The sequence below is a fragment of the Callionymus lyra genome, chromosome 2 (assembly GCF_982586985.1).
Source record: "Callionymus lyra chromosome 2, fCalLyr1.hap1.1, whole genome shotgun sequence".
Classification (NCBI taxonomy): domain Eukaryota; kingdom Metazoa; phylum Chordata; class Actinopteri; order Syngnathiformes; family Callionymidae; genus Callionymus; species Callionymus lyra.
In genome coordinates this window covers 36,128,778-36,151,292 of record NC_141819.1, presented here as the reverse complement: position 1 = coordinate 36,151,292, position 22,515 = coordinate 36,128,778, and the positions used below count along the sequence as shown (strand labels likewise).

At 37.1% G+C, this 22,515-nt stretch overlaps 1 protein-coding gene across 1 annotated transcript in view; it reads right to left on the bottom strand.

Annotated features, from left to right (window-relative positions):
• Window positions 1–22,515, bottom strand: part of adamts10 (ADAM metallopeptidase with thrombospondin type 1 motif, 10) — a 53,797-nt gene that overhangs the window by 5,951 nt on the left and 25,331 nt on the right. Inside the window, exons 12-23 of the mRNA XM_087784897.1 lie at window positions 21,602–21,743; window positions 20,078–20,185; window positions 19,208–19,353; window positions 15,661–15,724; window positions 15,442–15,544; window positions 12,139–12,272; window positions 8,136–8,259; window positions 5,059–5,139; window positions 4,150–4,313; window positions 3,952–4,078; window positions 3,498–3,627; window positions 2,108–2,312 (exon numbers count right to left, since the gene is read on the bottom strand). Coding sequence (XP_087641023.1) covers window positions 2,108–2,312; window positions 3,498–3,627; window positions 3,952–4,078; window positions 4,150–4,313; window positions 5,059–5,139; window positions 8,136–8,259; window positions 12,139–12,272; window positions 15,442–15,544; window positions 15,661–15,724; window positions 19,208–19,353; window positions 20,078–20,185; window positions 21,602–21,743 — 1,528 coding nt within the window. The remainder of the gene's footprint in view (window positions 1–2,107; window positions 2,313–3,497; window positions 3,628–3,951; window positions 4,079–4,149; window positions 4,314–5,058; window positions 5,140–8,135; window positions 8,260–12,138; window positions 12,273–15,441; window positions 15,545–15,660; window positions 15,725–19,207; window positions 19,354–20,077; window positions 20,186–21,601; window positions 21,744–22,515) is intronic.

Here is a 22,515-nt window from a genome sequence, read left to right as displayed (position 1 = left end):
AAACAGGAAAGGCAACAGTCAGACAGAAGAAAAGGGAGGGGGGGGGCAGTCGGGGGTCACTGCGGCCATAGCGAGAAAAAAAGAAGAAGTAGAAGTCTTAATTTGATCAGCAGAGGGCAGCAGCTGTATGAAACATAGCCAAGTCTACGTCTGTAAATCAGCTGGACGTAATTTCTTCTCCTGCAGATGGACGTCAGAGGAAAGCTGAAGGACGTTGGAGTGGATCTGGACTGAGATGTGAGACTACAGGAACCAAATAGAAAGTATTGGCAGCCCAGAAGACATTAAAGGAAAATATGAAATGTATTTTAGGTCTTAAAGGTTCTGTAGTTTGTTTCTGACGTTATATAATTGTATTATTCTGACCAAAGGATGATGATTGCTGGAGTCTCATTTAGTCAATGTGAATTATAACAATTAAGGGTTATAATAATCCCAAATAATCTGTTATTTGAATATAAGCACATTTAGTTCAATCAGTACTTGAAGACCAATGTGAATCCATTCTTGCTCGTCTGACAGTTTCATCCAATACCAGGCGAACTGGCAAACAAATAGAGTGATGATGTCGACCAAAACAAATGAGAGTGAAATATAGGCCACAGGAGTACCACATTATCAATCACTGTTGAAGGAAGATGTTCTGTGTGAAGGATTTTTCTGCTCCGTGCATGTTCTGTGGTTTATAGAGCAGATGTTTCTGTGAGAGAGAACTATGAGATTGACGCAACATCAGCTTTGTGGAATAAAAAACTTTGCATGAATCTGTGACCTGAAGGGTTTTTCATTTTTATAAACCATAAAATAAAAGAACACTCAGAGCTGAGAAAAGTGTGGCCCAGGCGGACAGATGCAACTATTTCACTAGATTCATGCGGCATCTAATGTGGTCCGACTAAAATATTTAAATACTTTTTTATCAATCCATTTCTATCTCTTGACATAGATATTTTGTTAAACAGTTTTGGAAAAATACGTTTTTTAACAAGTGTATTAATATCATAATAGGTATTTTATCAATTTCTTTTAAAATGAAAGATGACAATATAAAGTGACCTGCAAAAAATAGCATGTATATAACGTCGTGGCATAATGAGGCTTGTTGTACCCATATTTCATCATATTTCTTTCCATTTCCTCCTTGTTTGTCATGCTTTTTTCAAGTAGTTTCCCCTAACTTGTTTTTTTTCCAGGTCCAGTATCAGAATCAGAAATCAGAAATCCTCTATTTGTCCCGCGAGGGGAAATTCGGTTTAAACAACAGTAAGAGCAATATACCACAAATAAAACACCCAGAAATAAAATAATAAAATAAAAAAAAAATCTAAATAGAATAGAATAGAAATAGAAATTCTGCACAGTATGTTCTACAATGTAGATTAAACGAGTAAAAATATAATCTTTCAACATTGACAATAGACTGGAGGTGGGCAATTAAATATCCTCAGGGGCCACATTCTGAGGGGCCGTCAAGCCAAAAGAGCAGATAAATATATGATAGAAAAAGTGCTAAGAACAAGAGAAAAAGTCCTTAACAAACACCAAATAAACCTAACTATGCCACACTATATTCATAAACTTTTTTATAATAACACAATTGAATGAATATAAATAACTTGAGGAAGTTGTATTTAGAGTTAATTCAATAATAAACTTGTTAGCCAACACTGTCAGAAACTTACAGCATACATACAGTGAAAGGGCCGCACTTTGCCCATGTCTGCTCTATTAAAAGCAGCTTATTTAACAGAATGGACATCTGTTATGTAAATGGGAAAGAAGTAAGGAGAGCAAATCTGAAATATACATACTTAAATACATCATACTTCATAGTGTCCTTATTAACACGAGGTTTGTTCTTCAGCAAAACATTTTACTTGGATCAGAAACCAGGTGAGTTCATTAAAGGCTGAACTATTTTATCTGACAGGAACATTCCACTCCAACTTTATAACCAACTCCCTTATAATAAATCCCAGCAGCTGTGAGCTTTTAATTAGACCAATCCCCATTTCAAATGCGATATAAAATCTGTTTTTTAACATCTAAGATGGCAACAAGACCACACAGATTCAGTCTACACTACATTGATGAGGAAAGTTCTTACCTCCGACCAGTCAAGAGCCAGCCACTCTGGCGGGCAACTGTGGTTGTTGCAGGGTTCAGTGAATGGCGGCCGTGCGGCGGTGCAAGCCAAGTCATCCAGAACTTTCTCCTCAGTCCCAGATATCCTTCTTTTACACAAGACCTCCCGGGTCTGCAGCCCACCGTTGCAGCTTCGGCTGCACTCAGACCACTCTCCCGTCAACCAGCTGATTCAAAGGAGCGGACAGAGTTTTAGTTAAGAAAATGTGAAACTCCTGCACATTAGTGGCTTAGGAAGACATCTGAATAAAAGTTCATGTTGTTTTTATATACTGTCTATATTTAAGTGTATGAACATATACTTGTGCCATGAGAATATATATACATTATAAGCATCAACTTCTTTTTTTAAATAATAATAACATTAATTAGTTCCTAAATTTAAAGGTTGAATAGGTTTTTTTAATTCATTTAATTTAATATTTTTTTTACACTTATAGTTTGATATTCTAAAATAAATCTTCTGAATTAAATATATTTTTGCCATTTAAATATAACAATAAATAAATGTTGGTATAATAGTGCTTCCAGACAATACTAAAAGAGTAACGGACTACTTGATCAAACTTTCAGCCAATCATGTGGTGCGCAGATGATCATGTGACGCCATAGAATCACTGGCACGTTAATTAATCAAGGTGAACCCAAACCATTTGGCACTATTATACTAACATTTTTATATTGAATTTAAAAGGCTACTCATTTATTTCCTTAAATATTAAAAAAAAATGTATTACATTATTTTAAAAAGAAATGTAATCTTTTCATATAAAAACATTTAATTAAATTATCAAATATATACAAATTAAACATTTCAGTATGGACATTATTAAAAAAAAGTAGTATTATTGATAGTAAAAAAGTCAAAGTTTCAACCATTCAATACTCTGTTGGCACTAATATACTTCCATAAATATTAAATTCTCCCTTATTAAAAGGAAATTAAGGCACTGAAGTACAGCACAATCAAATATAAAAGTTTATTCAAGAAGAGTAAGAACAACCCAACTCAACAAGGAAAACATTAAAATCTCAATTTCTCTCTCTTAATCTCTCAATGGAAAATTTGAGTGCATAATAGTAAAATGAATAAGGGTGATGATAGAATATGATGACATCATGATCAAAATGAAGGATGAAATATTAATACAGATGAAAAATTCAGAAAATTCTTCAAAAAGAAAGAGTTATTTTGTTTACTGGACATTATTCAGCAATTTCCAAACCTTTGGCAAGTACAAGTGAACAAGTGTAGAAATCTCTAATCCGTTTTTTTTTTTGATTTAGTCATAAATTCATTTATTGAGAAAGAAATACTGAAAACAAATGCATGGTTTCTTAGACACACTTACTTTGGAGAGCAGGGTTCAGTATTACAGGATCGTCGCTTTTCTTTGGGTTTGTTTCTCTTTTCACAGAAGTGATTGTAGACCACAGAACTATCACCAAGTTTCTTACACACCACCTGTTGCATCTGCCCACCTGATCACAAGTTCACCAGGATCACAAAAGAGAAAAAACAATTGCAAAAGGCCTAGAGTAGGAGTTCCAGTTGCTCAAGGGGCGAAAAAATTTGACAGTCTTTTAAATATCTTTTCTTACTTGGACGCTTCATTTATATTATTTGTCCTCCTTTGACAAACACATCTCTCTGTTTCAGTGTGATTGGAAGTGTAATTATTCACATCCATCCTTTCCGTTTCTTTTCTTAAACATTGGCATCTTTCTGCCAACCATCCGGTGGGCCACATCAAATGACTTGGCGCCCGGGCATTCAGTTTGACACTATTGAGTGTGTGAGTTTACCTCCAGCACAGAGAGCTGAGCAGCGTGTCCATGAAGTGTAATGCCACCCGAATCCCACCTGTGACTCTCGGTTCACTGGGGGGTTGAAACGAAAGTGAACCCCAGGGTTCTCCTCCCTCACAAGCACCTACACACAAACACACATCCATGTTCACCCCTTTTTTTAAGTTTCAACAAACAATTGTATTTGGTGGTTACCATGACAGTGAGGGTCATGTTCGTCGGCCCCAGGGCCTCGAGAGTTTCGGGTGCGTCGGTGGGTCGCCGATAGTGAAAAGTAGTGCCGCCGATCTCAAACCTTCGCGGCGTGTCAATGGTCAGCTTCCCGTTGATGAAGTACTGATCGCCTTTATTTTTCAACACTGGGGATGTCATATAGAAAAGTGTTCAACACTTATAACAAACTCAACTGCTTTAACTAAGACAAAGCAAACATGAATATTTACAACAACAGTTAATCAATTAATAAGTTCTATTAGTTATAAGCTGTGCGGAAGATGTTCTGTGTGAATAATAAATGAGTCTATTTTTTAAAAAGCCTGACTTTTTCGCCCAATCCATGAGCTCTTAGCAACAATACACAATATTCAGAGGATCAGAGCTATTAATGTAAATTACACAATACATGTTTCAATGTAAATACACATCTTTTTCTTTTTTTATTATTTTTAAAAAGGACATAAGTAAAGTTAGTATTTAATCTAAGTCTTTTTTAAATTTAAAAATCAAATTGTAATTGTCTACGTGCAATCTGTTACAAAGACACTGTTCATTTACGTCGGAACATCAAAAGAGATGACATCACTGAAATCATTTAACAGGCAACATTTCGTATGATATATTTGCACTTTTTGGTTGGATATGGTCCCTTAAACATACTGTACACAGGATGAAAAAAAAAATTGAAATTGAAATTTTCAATATAGAAATCATTGAATTGTTACAGTAAGAACAAGTTTCAACACTGGCACTGGTATACTTCTTTACATTAAAACTACTACTCTATAATATGTTTGACTAGTTTTATTCAAGCAACTGCAATTATTATAACACTTTACTTGAGCCAGGGAGTGTTGGGGATATGTGACAAAAATCCAAGCATCTTACCAAGGTAGTTGAGGGAAATGTTGAGTTCTTGAATATGTATAAACACTGAACCTTTTGGTATTCTGACCACTTCTTCATAACCTGAAAGAAAAACACAAATAAAGAGGTGTGTATTCTCTGGACAATATGAGGAATGATCCACTCTGTGGGACTGAGCAGAGGCAGCAGATTCCAGCTGCATTCCTGGGCAGCTTCTCTCAGCTGCTCGGCTCTTTGCTAGAGAGCAAAAGCTACGCCAAGAGCGAGCTCCTCCGGTTCTCTCCATCTGTTTTTGTCTCCGTGTCATTGGGGGAATCATTTGATTCCACCCAGCAAAGTGACCACAAGAGACGAGGAGGGGTTCGACCTGCTGCTCTGACCCTCGTGGATGTGTGAATGACTCATAGAGAAGAAGCTGCTAACTGCAGCCCTTGACCTTTCAGCGACCCCTTATCATCTTCCAAACGCACTCAGAAAGAAACGGGACAAGGTTTGAGAAATTTCAAAAAGTCGTTTTGCTTCATCCATCTATCTTTTATCATTGAAGAATTCCTAAATCTCATAGTCATAAGAAACATGATAGCATTGGAGATTTGCTTTGCTCTGTGTTATAAATCGTATTTATGTTTGCGCTACAGTTCCATGTGCCAGCTGACAGAATCACTTTAAATCAAGGTCAGGGGGGGGGCTCTGGTTGAAGGCCTCGAGAGTTCAGAAGATGCGTACACTAGCTGTAGACATGACTGAACGATTCTTCTCCTCATAAATCAGTCTACAACACCCCCAAGGACTCCTGGCTTACGGATGAAGCGGTTACAGATGAAAACCTTCGTACACTTTATAGGGTGAGTGTTCTAAAAGTAGAAAAATGTAACAGTAATCAATGGCATCCCAGAAAGATCCTCGGGTCTGGGTTTGAAATATTGGGAAAATCTTTCAAGTGGAAACCATAAGACTTTTCAACACGTTTTATTGTCAATGAATAAGATGGTCTTTGTTTGTCTGTGGCTCTGCTAGAAAAATACAGCGGTACCTCAACCTGTTTTGAACAAGATTGATTTGAAGTTGCAAACTCAACATTGTATAATCTATATGCTCAGTCTCTGGCAGGTTATAAATTATAAAGATTAATAAAAGGTAGGGCAATAACTTTGGGGAAACGAAAAAAAAATTGGGTATACATTAAGGGTGTGAGAAAATACATACATACATACATACACATTGTATATATATATATATATATATATACAATGTCTTAACTTTATTTGTATAGTGAAGTTGTATAAAGTCAACTTGTATATACTTATACTGTATTATTCACTAAAATTGCACAGAACTGTATCAAGTTTTAAATTCAATTTTTATTTACAATTAACATTTCTGGCAACAGTCATTACTTCCTTCATTAAATCCTGTGATATCTAAGCAATGACTGAGGACAAGAGGATACAGTCGACTCCAGTACCTTTTAAAGCTGATGTTTGGAAATATTTTGGTTTCAAAACAAAAGCAGTTCTGACTTTGTCAAGGTGATCTACAGAGTCAAGTTAATACTAAAAATGTATCCTTGGGTTGGAGTTCGGGTAAGTCTTATACGCCCCTAGTGTTAACAAGCAGCTTGGTAGTGGTTTGATCTCTTTTGATTGCTATTCTGGTACTAAATGTTTTAAATTTGTATAAATGTTAAAATGTGTCAAAAGACATCTGCCCTTTGGTGGCTAGCAACCCGCTGTACTTCCTGAGATTAATTTCTATAATTCTCCCTCTATTATTGTCCATGTGGTTTCTCTCTTCCACATAAAATAAAAATTCCTCCAGTCCTGCTGCGAATGTGTTCTTTTCTAAGCACACGTTGATGTTCTGAGGTCAGTTAGGGCCTGCGCTGTGGTTGACAGTTTGGACTGGTTACTGTGGTGCAGGGCAGCACTGGACGTGCGCGGGTGTGCCTGCTCTTAAAGATCCTGAATGAGAGTGAATGGTGTCGACAGGAGAGGGAACTCATTTTTCAGAGTTTCTCTTGTGGGAAGAATGGAACTCAAAATAGCAGCAGCAGGACCTCAAGCCACACTGGTTAGATCTCAACTCCATTTGTCTTCCACGTGTCCACGCTCAGTTGAATATACAGAGTTGAAGATAGAATTTAATTTATTCGTCTAAAAAGATGAGAAAAAAAACATGTTCTAAATTTCATAAAAAAGTTCATAAAATCATTATTTCTTGAGGGGGAAAGAAAAAAAATCATAATCATAATAAAAAAAAAAAAGACATTTGAATTGTTAACTAATCTTCACAGGTACAAGGACACGATTTTCACTCCTATCCTTCAGTCACTGTCCAGGTATTTTGAGCTGCTGTGGCACTTAAAACTGTTTCTATATTAAAACGTATATTGCTTAATGCTTGGTAGTTTGTGAGACTCATGAATATAATTACACTCACTTTTCAACTCAATAAACAAGCTACAAACTTGTTTTCCAAGACCACTCTATTCTCATTACCTCTCAGTGAAGACGTCGCAGCAGCTACATGCATTTAGAACTTTTGAATATTAATGTTTACTATTATGACTTTTTTTCAATTGCATTTTTTTTTAATAAATACCGTTGATTTGGACATTATACAATATATAAATTATTAAATTCAATATTCAATACAAACCAATTAAATCTTTCCATATATAAATTATTGAATAAAAAAAGAAATCCATAAACATTCCACTAAATAGTTTAGACATTTGAAATCTTAAATTCAACCCTTCAATATTGTTATACTTTAACACCTTTGGTACTTTTGTTGTTTAACAGATGCGTTTCTGCTAAACAAAAATTTCCAAGTGAGAAAAATGATATGATGTATTTTCTATGTTTGGGGATCTTCAAACTCATTTTAAAGCTGATAGTTTCCCCCAAAAAACGTAATAAGAAATCTTTAGAAATCTAATTAATATTTTAAGAGCTGGAAAAAGACATCAAACAGTTACATGGCCAATGTTCACCTGTCACCCTCTCCACTTAAATAGGAGAGACCACATTTTCACTTCTATAATTGGCCGTGGCTAAAATTAAGGGTAAGTTTAAAAAAAAAGAAAAAAAAGTCACCTCCTTCAGGCAGGGAGTCATTGAAAATTCCCTCCACAGACGAGCAGCTGCTCCCGTCTCCCCCACAGATCCGACAACGATCGTCACGAACGTCTGAGCCCAGAACTCGATCGCAGCCGACGTGCTGCAAGAAGATAGGAGCTGGTGAGCCACAGGGTCACTGTGGTACAAGGGTGAAGGGTTACAGTCGGTAAGTCAAGAGGTGTCAAAGAGTGGGCTGTTGGATTACCGCTAATGTCTTCCAGACGTCTTTGCGCAAAACCCCAGATGGTCCATCCAGATGTGTTTTCAGACATGATGCTAAAGTCGTAACTCACATAAATAAGTCTGATGATGACCATCGCAGGTGGTTTTGCTCAGATTTTAAACCGAACCTAAACAAAAGTGTACGGAAACTGCCCACAGCCTCATATGTAAGTGTCAAGTGTTAATTGTAGAGGGAGATAAGGAGGTCCCACAGTCGAGCAGATCCAGAACTCTGAGTCACGTCTGGGTGCACAGTTACAAAATAGCTTTGAGAGGTTCCTCTAGGCTAGAGTGATAAAACAGAAGAAAAAAAAATACTATAGTGTTAATAAAAAGAATACTCATAATTTATAACAAATGTGTGAAGTATCTATCTATCCATCTATCCATCCATCTCAAGGATATCAAACTTAATCACACAAGGGACACAAATCTTTAAACAGTCTAAGCCTTGACGCAAACAAAATAAATATTGACCGGACAGGAGATAGACGTCCGATTTTTATATATTATTTTGAGGATCCATTTATCTTAATGATCTCTGGGATTTTCCCTTCACCAAACAAATTCCAGTTTTACTCGTATTGGTGACATCCATAATCTCTGTCCCTTATCTCATCTTGAAATTGACATGTTTATAAGTCACCATTTTAAAAAGAATATTGATCTATGTGGAGATTGAACCAACCATCCTGCGGGCCACATAAATCAACTAAACAGGCCTGATGTCTTTAAGAGACGACTCTATATTCAGTAAAGTTCCAAACGAAAAAGCAAAATAATACATTATTAGTATGGTTTGAGTCTTTAGGTGTCAGGTCAGGTGTGAAGATGACTTGCCGAGATGACAGCATTTTCCTGAATTGACTACAAAACTTCAGAACAAAAACATAGTACAATTGTTTTCAAGGACATCCAAGGCTTAACGCTATTGGCTAGTCTCCCTTTGAGGCTCTGCCACTAAAAATTAAGCAGAAAAGTGTTTAGAGCTGAAGAAAGGTGACCCATGTCACCTTAGTTTCAACCACTTTCAGTTTAAACTATATTATGGGCTGTCGAGGTCTTTAAAATAATTGTGGCTGTGGTACAGCATGTTCCTGAACACTTCATCCACAATAGTTAATAAGAGGTTGCTGGAGTCTCCAGAAGGTACTTTACAAGTGAAGGAGTTCTTCTCTCCAAAATGAAAAGTCCACAGTTATGTCTGTTTCTGTTTCCCTTTTCCACTCTTACCCCTCGTACTGTGTCTGTCTACTCTGGAAGGCTTGCACCAAATGTCTGGAATAAGATTAAGCAGCAAACAAATGATGTAGATTTAACCCTGTGGCATCTCTGTCGTTTGAACTATCCACGGAAAGAACAGTGCTGTTGAGAAGAGAAAAGATGGCCAAAGTTTTAAAGTGATGGAAAGCCAGCCTGCAGAGTAGACGGCCAAGTAAGCAGGTCACCGAGTTCCTGCCGAGGGGAGCCGAGTAGGAAGAAAATGGGAGAGAAAAGAAGAGAACAGAAGGGATGTTGATAAACAAATCCTTTTGTTGGACTTTGCCCCCACCCCTGCTTTTTGGTCGAAGTTGAGCTGCACACAAAAAGTAGAACAAATGTGAATCGTCTGCTCTGCTCATATGAAAGCTGCCTTAAATCTCGTTACCTAATCTGTTTTTACAATGAAAGACTTTGCAGTTGGTGATATTCCTGGTTTATATTGAAAGGGAAGAAGGCATTCCATACATATAATATATGTATGTATAACTATTTGAGAGTATGATAAATAGCGGATACTTAGGGTGTGTATTGGCAAGAATTTGGTGATACAATAATATTTGTAGTTTTGCCTGACTATTTACAGAGATACACATGACTCTTGTCTTGTTTCGATTTGTTTTGAAAGCAAAATGTGTGCAAAGGTCAGCTTTTTAAAGTTGCTGAGTCGACTGTATCCTCTTGTCCTTAGTCATCAGATTTTCTTTTAACTTAGCTGCTGAGGACGTAATGACATCTAGCGGCCTGAAGTTTAGTTGCGACACAAAAAGGAAAAAACACTGTGAATATTTGCATATTAATTGAAAATGGGGAAAAAAAAAAAAAAAAATTTTTTTAAACACACTTAAATAATAAATACAAACCATAAAATAAAATAAAATAAATAAATAAAATATAAAAAATAAATAAATTAAAGTACAATTCATAGCAAAATATAGATATGTTCCCAATATTTAGGTGAATCGATATTTTCTTAAACTCCTGGCAGACACTTAAATAAAGTAAGGCATTCTTCCGTATATTATTATTTTTTTAAGATGAAGTCAACCACTGAAACAAAGATCTTACAATGCTGTTACAAGGCTCTTACTAATCATGGTGAATTCTATATTTCTTCTATCAAAGTTGACATGACAACTTAGTATCCTGATTAAATGTCAAAAAGAGTTAAAGAAATAAGTAACTAAAACTAGGTTGGATGCAACGTAAGATGGGATTGTATCATCAGCCACCTCCAGTAAATCAAAAAGAAGTGGTGATGAGAGGAGGCCTGGAACGTCTTAGAGTTTCCCTGGTCTTACATTATGCTCCTGCCTAGTAACATTAAATCCAAAACAAGAGCTGGAACAGTAGAACAATTGATCCTCAAGTAATAAGACAAGCCCAGTCGCTCTGAAGTGGGTGTTAAATGGCAGCTCTTGCTGTGAGGATCTCAGACCGACAGCAGTTCAATAATTTGTTTTTACTTACAAGTGTGATGAACGGGCCGATGACATCACTCTAAGTGTTGAGTGGAGGATTTGATGGTGATGATCATCAGCAGACCCACAGAAAATTAAACAAGGGCTACTTCTTGCAGCTCTAAGAGTTATTATAAACATTGTAATGAGAGGAACCTTGAAGTGGATCATCCTTAGAGCTATTTAAACTGTCTGTCCGTACAAAGAGTCTCGTCGCTCAATGAAAACACCTTGTTGCTGAGTAACAACTCCAACTGAGCTCTCCAACTTCTAATTTGAAAGGCCTCTTGAATAGTCTACATATTGTAGCTTTTCCAGTCACATCTCCAGCGTAATGATGTGGGAAGAAGTAAAAGCCTTCCTCCATATCTTTCCTTTTGTCTCTCATTTTCACTATTGTTTCTGCACTTGAGAATATAACTTTAAATACCATAATAAGTCAATTTACAAAATAAATCATCTGTGCTAATAACCCTCTTATTAGGGGGAACAACGACCTCTGCGCACATCGACAGTATAAAAGTGAATACAGCTGTTATTAGTCCATTGAATGGCCTTTTTATTGCATTTATTATCCAATCATAAGGGCCATAGGGCACCTTTATTGGCATACTACTGTCGTTCAAGAAGCCGACATCGCTGTTGGTAAGATCGTTCAGGCAGGAGACGAGTTATAAAAGTAAAGTATTTCCACTCATTTTTCAAAATAACTATTGGCGGATGTTAAATTTCACTGGAAACAGACTGATACATTGCGTCACACCAGGCAACTTGCACCAACCTATACCCCGTAGACGTTTGCTTTTCACGTAACACCAAGAACGAGGAAAGGGTAACAAAGAGAAAGAAAGTATATTTTATGGGGTAATAACCTTCTGTACCAACAAGGATGCACAGATGGAGAAAACTGAATAAGTACAAATAAATGATATCCATCATGAAATGTTAAAAGCAGCTAAGAATCCGGGCAATGAAACAGCTACATGCTTTAGACAAAAATCGCAATATCTTAACTTAAAAAAGAGGTTTTATCTTACCTTACACTCTCCGTTCACACACACGTCTAGCGAGTCGTCTCTGCAAGGTGTGCCGTCAACCACAGCTGGAGCTCGCTCTGTGTAGAAGTTGTATCCTTCTGCGAGGCAGTTCAGGGAGCAGGTCTTTACGCCACCTATGAAAAATAAACTAAACAAACTGAGTTCACGACTTCAAAGTACATTATTCATTTGTTAACCATACCACATAATTTAAAGCCGGGATAAGACTTTTAGAAATTGTGATGACTTATTTACATTTATATTCTTATACAGTCGGGATCGATTGACTGGGCGGCAAAGCATTATGGGAGCCGTTAAGGATCTTCTTACTGAGAAGGTTGTAGAGCGAGATGGAACCCTAATATGCAATGCTGAGTTTGCAAGTAAACCACTGTTATATACTATATATAAATTAGTATTATCGTATTTCAAAAAGTATCCGTTTCATCTCGTAAAAAGTGTCAGAGCTATTATGTCTCCCTTTTCGTCATAGTTTACATAATCTGAGTTGAATTTGTGCCACGGAAACGGCTTATTAGGTTTTTGCAACATCTCTCCAGGAGAGCAAATTTGATTAACATGCTAGCTTGTGGTCAGTATCCTGCAGTCTGAGTTCATTTAGGCTGACGGAAAAAAGTTCTGAGCTGCATTCCTACATCATCAACTAGCCTCTGGAGTCACGTGTGCTTTTACTCCTTACAAATATAAATTACTTACTGGTTACTTACTTTTATTTGAAATTTATTACATTAGAGCTCTTACATTCCGAGTGTTAACATGACAAGTAATTCGCACATTTACAGTCGACTGCACTCCTGTGCAGAATGACACATGTCTGCTGAGAGAATTAAATGTTTCTAGGTGTTGACACACAAACAGCTGAATGTGATTAGATCTCTGCCTCCGTCAGAGACACAGAACAAGCTGACACAAAACTACTAAAAAAAAAAATAACCCGAGGGAATAAGTGTCGCTGAGCAAACGAGGACATGGCAGGAACAATTACACAAAGAGGTGAGGGGTAGTTTCCACCACAACACAAGTCACCTCCGCTGTGAGAGCACACCACATGGTGTCAAGACGCAGGTTCAGAGAAATGGGGTTGAAAAAACTTTAATCTTGTGAAAAATAATTATATATTATTATATATATATTATATATTTTCAACCTTTCAAATTATAGAAAAAATATTTTATAGCTTTTACAACTTTTGGTAGCATTGGGGTACTTTTTCTTTGCTCCATACTGCCATCAATTGTGTGTTCTTTTTTTTCATTTTGATTTTTATTTAATTATAAATAAAGAAATCTACCTTCATACTGTATGTGTCACACATATTGCAAAGATTGTCAATAAACAACCTTGACCTTGATTTGTGAAATGTAATATACAACTTATTTTTGAGTATACAGTCATACAAAAATAAAGAAATCATTTTTGTTAAGTCTAGTTTAGTCTAGTTTTTGTTAAGTTTAGTTAAGTCTATTTTTGTTGAGTTACTACACTTACAGACAATTCACCTTTTTTCTAACTATGGGAGGAAACCAGAGCACACAGGGAAACCCACACAAGCATCAAGGGGAACAAACTCCACACAGGAAAGACTGGTCCTTTCCAAGAAAAGCCTCAAGCTGGAATTTAACCAGCAAACTTCACCGTGCTGCAACCTGAAGACACAATTTCATTTCTTGACTTGAATGCGGAGCAGCACTGCCTTCCCATTTCGGCCAAATCGTATACATATTCCAGTAATGTAACCGTCTCGCCAGCTGCTTCACAGCTTGAGTGGCTGCTGACATCAGTCTGGCCTCTTTTTATTTTTGCTGGAAGCTCTGAGGAAGGTACAATTCGTGTCAAAAGAGAAGGAGTATTGGCAGTGCTCGTAGTCCATGAAATGGTTAGCCCATGGAAAACTACAATTCCCATGTTGCCTCACTTTGGCAGGCGATCAGATCCTCCTGATGCCTGTGTGTATGCAGTTGCTTCATGACATGTGAGATGACCTGGCAAGTGAGTTTACGTATATGACTAAAATATTGACATCTTAAATTGTTTGACGGAGAAGCTTCACCGTATGAAGACTGGGGAGCGGAGGAGGTCCGAACAAGGCAGAGACAAGGTGCTTCACCTCAACACGGGGTCAAGTCTGTGTTCCTATTTTAACAGCTGCGAGGGATTTTCATTGTTAAAATCAGCTGACTTGATGAAAAGTGCACTTGTTGCCTGAAGTTGCAGTTGGCTCAACTCTGTGAACCATTTTGTTACTGGATGTCTAGATTAAAGGCTGCGATGTTGTTGCAGCTATTTAACTTTCACATCACAGCTCAGTGTGCTAATCAGGAGCTAGAAATTCCTGCAAGGCATTGTGGGACGCATGGTTCTCTCTAGCCAGCATCTGCAGTCCAGACAGTCTGCACATTTCCATACACAGACGAGGGTGGAAACACACGCTGCAACATTGGTCGTAGGTTTGAATCTTCTTAATCTTCCTCTGGTCAACGTCATCAAGCAATATTCAAAATCTGGCTTTGGAGTACTGAAGTAAATGAATGATGAATCATAATATTGATTGGTTTTCAAATGTAATTAAGCATTTAATTGATTTATTCTTTAAATGGATTCAGTAATTTCTATATTGAAAGGCTAAATTTGTTTTTATTTTTTAAATAATTGACACAAGAGTCTGATATTCTTATTCCAATAATTCAAAAATAAATGTTCTGAAGTGCCATATTTTATTATTCATACACTTTTGGCGTAAAACCTTTTGTTAAAATAAGATGGTATGATGGTTATGTACTTCAAACTGATAACTTTAATTATTTTTCATATGATGAAACTAATGTCAGATAGAGCGATAGGCCTTTGGACACTTTTTCCTGATTAATTTTTCCCTCTGTGAAAGTTTAGACCCACTGACATAACAAATTCATAAAATGCTAACTTGTAAACCCAATTTTACAGGAATTTATTTCCATCCATCCATCCATTTATAAATATATGATATCCATCTATTTATAAATCAATACATCCATACATTCATGTGTCTATAAATGTATAAATCCATTCATCCATCTATAAATATGTCCATCCATCTATCTATAAATTAATAAATCTGTCCATCTATCTATCTATAAATCCATCCATCCATCCATCCATCTATCTATCCATCCATCCAGCTTGGTTACCCTCTAATGGGTCCTACAGAGATCTTCTTTGGCTCAAAACTGGTTAACTTCAGCTAGTACCTGACAAGACAGCCATTCATTGTAATAATCACATAGGTTAAATAAAGTAACTTACCCCCTCTGTATGGTTTCCAAGTGTAAAATTTTCCCCTGAAAGGAACGCTGTCGAAGTCAGAGCACTGAATTTCCCGGAAATCCCGTGACCCAGAAGGACACTCCTGCAACACATCCAAGCCAAACATCAAAGTGTCTCAACAAATCTAAATATTTTGCTAAAGCATGACAACACTTGAAAAAAGTGGTTGAATGTTTGAATGAAATTGATGATTCTTACATCAATGTTGCAGGACCTGAAGCGTTTTCTCTCCCCAAGGCAAAACTTTCCACCGATGGTCGGCCTTTAATCAAACCCAGAGAAACATCTGAGCACAATTTAACAAACTCTTTGCTGACATTACTTCATCACTACAATCTGGTTATTAATCCCTGCTCTTACCTTCTTCAACACTACTATTGATCAACGTGACAAGGCTCCTGGTGGTATACGGACATAAAGAAAAAAACGCATGTATAATCAAAGACAGGCACCTCTGGGTCAAACCAAAACGGCTGTTTCTGATCTACACTTTAACCTGAGAAATGATGCTGGGAACAAAGCTGGCATTATATCCAGGTCAGTTTACGTCTGATTTTAATAAATAAAAGATGAGAGATCTGCTTGATCTGATGAGTCATCTGTTTTAAGTTTGGTTTTGATTCCAACTTTTCTTCATTATGTTGTTTTTTATTTTATGTATTTTTGTGAAATCCCACTTCTTAGGACACTGTGTTACAGTCCAAACTAAAAAATAGGTTGCTGGTGCCGCTTTTGTATTAGGAAGTTAGCATAGCCATTGCGTTTTTTTTTTCTCCAAAAACAACATATTAGATGTTCCTCTATAAGAAGAACCATTTGTTTGCCTTATTTTCAGTTTTTACTTTAATCATTTAGTACATTCCACTCCTTTATTAGGTCTAATGCTCTTATTTTTAAGTAAGTAAGTAAGTAAGTAAGTAAGTAATATTTATTTATATAGCGCTTTTCCAGACCAGGGTCACAAAGCGCTTAAAAAACAAAACAATACTCAAAAAAGTATATACACTTTAAAGATCAAGATAATACTGAGAACAACACAGGAGTTCCAGAAAATCAAGGAAAAGCCTGAACAAATAGAAACGTCTTAAGATGTTTCTTAAAGGAGTCAGTAGACTCCATCAAGCGCAAAGAGAGAGGAAGATTGTTCCAAAGCTTAGGAGCAACAGCCTGAAAAGATTTCTCTCTTCTGGTCGTGTGCGTGGAACCATAAGTAGATTCTGATCCACAGACCTCAGAGCCCGAGCTGGGGTGTAAGGCTGGATCAGATCAGTGATGTAAGGAGGAGCCTGACCATGAATAGATCTGAAAGTAAGAACCAGAATTTTAAAGTTGATCCTGAAAGAAACTGGAAGCCAGTGAAGAGTTTTAAGGACCGGAGAGATGTGAGTTCTTCTACTTGAGCGGGTTAGAATTCTCGCTGCAGAGTTCTGAATCAACTGCAGGCGAGACAGCTCCTTCTTGTTAAGACATGAAAACAAACTGTTACAATAGTCCAGACGAGAAGAAACAAACGCATGGATTACAAGCTCCAGATCATGTTCCGACAACATTTTCCTAAGTTTAGAGATTTTTCTCAGTTGAAGGAAACAGTTTCTGGTCAGTTTTCTGCAGTGTTGAACAAGAGACATGTCTTTATCAAATACAACACCCAGGTTTCTGCTAAGTCACCCAAGTACTGACTCAACCCTGGAATCTTATCATCAGGAGCAATCACCAGTGTTTCAGTTTTGTCCACATTTAGCTGTAGAGTGTTTTCACTCAGCCATTGTTTGATTTCTAGCAAACAATTGACTAAGCTGTTCAGCCTTTGGGGCTCAGTTGGATCAAAAGAGCAGTAGAGCTGGATGTCATCAGCAAAAATGTGATAAGAAACATCTGGAAATCTCTGAATGATTTTACCGAGGGGAATCAAGAACAGCAAAAACAATAAAAGGACCCAGAACAGAACCTTGAGGGACTCCACACAACAGATCTGCCGATTCAGACCTCATTTGATTGGCAGATACACTAAAACTGCGCCCAGAAAGGTAAGATGAGAACCATTCTAACACAGACCCAGACAGTCCCACTTCATCCCTCAGTCTTCTCAGCAGGATCTGGTGATCAACTGTGTCAAAGGCTGAGGACAGATCCAATAGAACCAGAACAGTGAATTTACCAGAGTCAGCCGACATCATGATGTCACTGGACACTTTCAATAAAGCTGTCTCCGTAGAGTGATGTTTACGGAAGCCAGACTGAAACTTCTCATGGATGTTGCTCTGATCCAGGAACAAAGACAGCTGCTCAGACACCACCTTCTCCAAGATCTTGGACAAGAAAGGGAACTTAGAAATAGGCCTGAAATTACTGAGGTCAGTCGGGTCCAAGCCTGATTTTTTGAGCAGAGGCTCCACAATGGCATGTTTAAATGCATTGGGAAAAACCCCTGTGGAAAGGGAGAGGTTCACCATATTGGTAACCCAGGGGCCAATTACATCAAATACTTTGATAAAAAGCCTACAGGGAAGGACGTCATCTGAGCAAGAGGAGGGTGTCATCTTGTTCACTAGTGCCGAAATATCACCCAAAGATACAGCAGTGAAGGAGGACCAAGAGGAGGAGAGGGGCTCAGAGACAGTAGGGGTTCCAAACAAAGGGGGAGAGATTTTCTCTTTGATCAATTTAATTTTGTCAATGAAAAATCTCAACAATGCATTGCTGTCAGCTTCACAGAAGACAGGCGTGATTTGAGGAGCAGGAGACACGAGAGAACTAATCGTGTCAAACAAAACTTTGGGGTTTTTCCTATTTGCTGCTACCAGTTTTCTGATGTAATCAGATCTAGCAGTTTCTACCATCTCATTGTAATTAATTACTATGTTTGTTTGTTTTTTGTTTAAAAGGATGACAGCAATGTAAACTATAAAAGCACCACCAAAGCTCATTAAATATTGAAAATCTTTTAGCAAAAACACAAAGATTTTAACAAAGAATTAAAGAAAACTTTTGGTGGATGGCAAAAAGTAACTTTGGACCATACCTGAGCAACAAGAATGAAAGTGCTGAGTCCTACGAGTGAAGTTGAAAAAACAAGAGCAATTTCATTTTGCAACTCTTAAACAATGTGAAATAATAAATTAAAAAAACAACACTTTTTTCACATTAAAGGTTGTTTGTTATAGTCATTTTATAACATGCTAAGTTTTAAAATGGAAAGTTTCATTTTAGCTAGTTTAATAGGTTTAGTAAGCAGCAGCGACTAGACACAATACAAGACCGATCCTTCAAAACCTTCCTTAACCCAGATGGTTTAGACCTAAAGGGTCAAACCTAATCACATATGGGGCCAAAACTAAATGAATATTTACCAAACTATCCATAACAGTGAGTATGAGACTGACTGCAATTATTGGAGGTTCAATATAGCTTATTTATCTGCGTATAATTGTTGGTATTGCTAAACTTTGTTCTTAATTTATCCTAAACACTGGCATGTTTATAGGTCACCACAACATGAACATTCATGTACTTTGTTAACCTCGCGTTTGACATATATGGTTAAGAATATTCTTCTGATACATTATTACTTAATATAGTAGATGAAGCGTTCTTAAACAAAAATTCTAACAGTTGGAATATTTAAGAGACTATATTAAGAATTATTAGAAAACATATAAGTCCTTCTCTGTCAAAACATAGTCTTGAGTTGAATTTCAGAAACGTGCATTTCAAAAAGGCCGATTCTTTCTTGAGAGGTTTGTACCTGGGGCTGTCACAGTGTCTGACAGATGATGAAACTCCGCCTCCACAGGTCCTACTGCACTCCTCCCATGGCGTCCAAAGACCCCAGCCACCGTCCACTCCTTCTGGACGAGTCCCGTATGCAACGCAAACCCTCTTATAGCACCACTAAATGGCAGATTATAAAAAACTATCAGAGTCTGTGAAATCATCATATAACACCATTGCAAAAGCAAACATTTTATATCCCTTTTACTATATGTGGTCATGTATGTGGTCTATACAGTGGTCCCTCGCAGTATGGCAGTTCACCTTCCGTGGCCTCACTGCTTCAAAAAATTAAACACCATACCCACCTTACTGAACACTAAGAAAACAGTAGCATTGCATGATACCTTTCTACTGCTCAATTTAGTGACAGATTGGTCGCTACAATAGTTTATTTAAATTATAAATCTATGTTCATATGTCAAAAGTAATCACCAGCTTTGATTGGTTGGCTGGGCGGCAAAGCATTCTATGGAGCTTTTCAGGTCACCGTTACTGGAAGGGTTGTTGAGAGGGGTGGCAACTCACATTCAATGTTGAGTTAGCAAGTTTAAATAAATCCAGTTAAATGATTTAGTTAAATTAAACAAGTTAAAAAATGTCTACTAATTCGTAAATGTGTTGTTTTTTTTTTAAACTTAACCCTGCAATACGAGGGACCAGTGTATTAAGTAAATGTAGACCTTTAAAAACAAAACAAGTGTTGAACACAGGGCTTTAGAAAAAAACTGCTGAGCTATTAACATAAAAAGTAACTATCAGAGCCTTACATCTCAGGGTGCTTATTAACACATTTCTGTCACAACAGGAGATCATAGGAGACACTTTGTGGTAAATTATTTACCCCTTTCTCGATGGTGTTGGTCTGACAGATGGTTCCCTCTGCAGCAGGAATGCTGCTGGTAATGCAGCGGTTGCTTTTGCTCATACACCAGAGTTCACTGCAGACTTCCTGTGAGTGTTTGAGTGACAGGAGAGTAAAAATAACAAGGGGAGTGAGACAGAGAGAAAAAGGGGAGACGCACGACAACTTGTGAGTGTTTTTTTCATCATTATAAAAGAGTTAGCAGCAGACACACACACTCCTTCGACTTTGCACATGGGGATACATTTTATAGCGTAACATATGCTCGGACCACATCGTATCTGCAATAATGAGGTTATAAAACAGTTTGCTGCTCCAGATGTCTATTTAGTCTGAACCTGGCCCTAAAAGTGACCGTGTAATAAAGTGGTGTTTGCTGAAGCTATTGCAAGATGTTTCACATTCTCACAGTCAGTTTGGGCGAGAGAAATGACAGGCTGACAGAAAAAAAAGGTAAATGCGTTTATTTGGTTCACAGAGGACAAGTTGAATTCCTCTCACAAATCTTTCTTTAGCATGGTGTGCAAACTAGAAATGAAGGACTCGAAACACTTGTATATGCTTATAATCAGTGTCATCAGGGCATGTTACTTTAAATTAGTAATTTAGTTACAGTTACTAGTTACCCTTTTTAAAAGTAACTCAGTTAAGTTAACTAGGACAATTGTGTAGCCAGTGTAAGGTTGGATGCTGTGATTAAACTTTTTTTTTAAAGGCTAAAAGAATACATGAAATAAACAAATAAAATAAATCTCAAAAAAGGGTAGTGAATTACTGATAAAAATGAAATAGTGCATAAAGGTAAAAAGGGTACAGGTTTTGAGATGTAATATGATGTAAAGAAATTTCAAGTGAATCTATCACTTATTAAACAAGGGTTGTTTATATAAACTTAATGATAAGTATAGAAAAACAATAATAAACGGTGTGAATAGATTGAAATAATGAAGTTGTTTACCAACAAGTTTACATGGCATTTGCATCAACATTAATTTTTGCCTGAGATGAACTGTGGACAACCTCCCAGTGAAAGGAAATTAAAGTCTCTGATTTTACTAATCTTCAGGTTTTGTCTGACATTGTATCCATAAGTATTCATATGATAGGATATAGAATTTATATTGAAAGCGGATGGAAAGCTAAATATATGTACTTGTCTTTTTTAATGTGTAGAAGCGAAGATAAAAAAAAAAAACACTCTATTAGGACCATCATGCCAACAATGTTGTTTTCTTTAAAGCAGACCAGATCTTTGCGTTATCCGAGCCGAGACTACATTCTTGACACATGTATGTGTTCATTTAGGGGTTTGGGATATAGACTGTAACGGCTACATTCCTCCATGCATGGCTTGTTTTTGTGGTTATCTCACATGCCAAAACCTCTTCCCTATGATAGAGCGTTATTTACATTTTATTTAAACGTGTTGTTTGTTGACATCTTTAGATAATGGGGTTCTTCCAAGACCTTAAAACACTCACAGAGCAGCGAGTTCATACTTACAGAGTACTTGCACTGTCGTGATCTCACCCCGTACTGCAGGCGACACTGTTCATCGGCGTCGTAGGCTTGACCTGGGGCCGTGGTGGGATATACAAACTCTTGTTTGGGGGGAATGTTGTTCAAACAGGAACCCATACCTGAACTTTATCACAACATAAAATAAACGATTTTAGTTTTTAATCATTAACATACCATTTTTGCTTTTAAAAGTTGAATACAGGTAGACTTTGTAGAGTGACAATATACTTAATATTTCCCTTATACAAATAAAATAACAGCTCTAAAATAATAAAAAACATCTTAAACTAAGTTAATTTCTCCTTTAGGTTAAATGGCAAATAATGTCTTAAGTGTAAGTAAGTAAGTAAGTAAGTAATATTTATTTATATAGCGCTTTTCGAGACCAGGGTCACAAAGCGCTTAAACAATCAAAACAATACTCAAAAAAGTACATACTTTAAAGATCAAGATAATACTGAGAACAACACAGGAGTTCGAGAAATTCAAGGAAAAGCCTGAACAAATAGAAACGTCTTAAGATGTTTCTTAAAGGAGTCAGTAGACTCCATCAAACACAGAGGGAGAGGAAGATCGTTCCAAAGCTTAGGAGCAACAGCCTGAAAAGATTTCTCTCCTCTGGTCCTGAGCCGTGTGCGTGGAACCATAAGTAGATTCTGATCCACAGACCTCAGAGCCCGAGCTGGGGTGTAAGGCTGGATCAGATCAGTGATGTAAGGAGGAGCCTGACCATGAATAGCTCTGAAAGTAAGAACCGGAATTTTAAAGTTGATCCTGAAAGAAACTGGAAGCCAGTGAAGAGTTTTAAGGATCGGAGAAATGTGAGTTCTCCTACTTGAGCAGGTCAGAATTCTCACTGCAGAGTTCTGAATCAACTGCAGACGAGACAGCTCCTG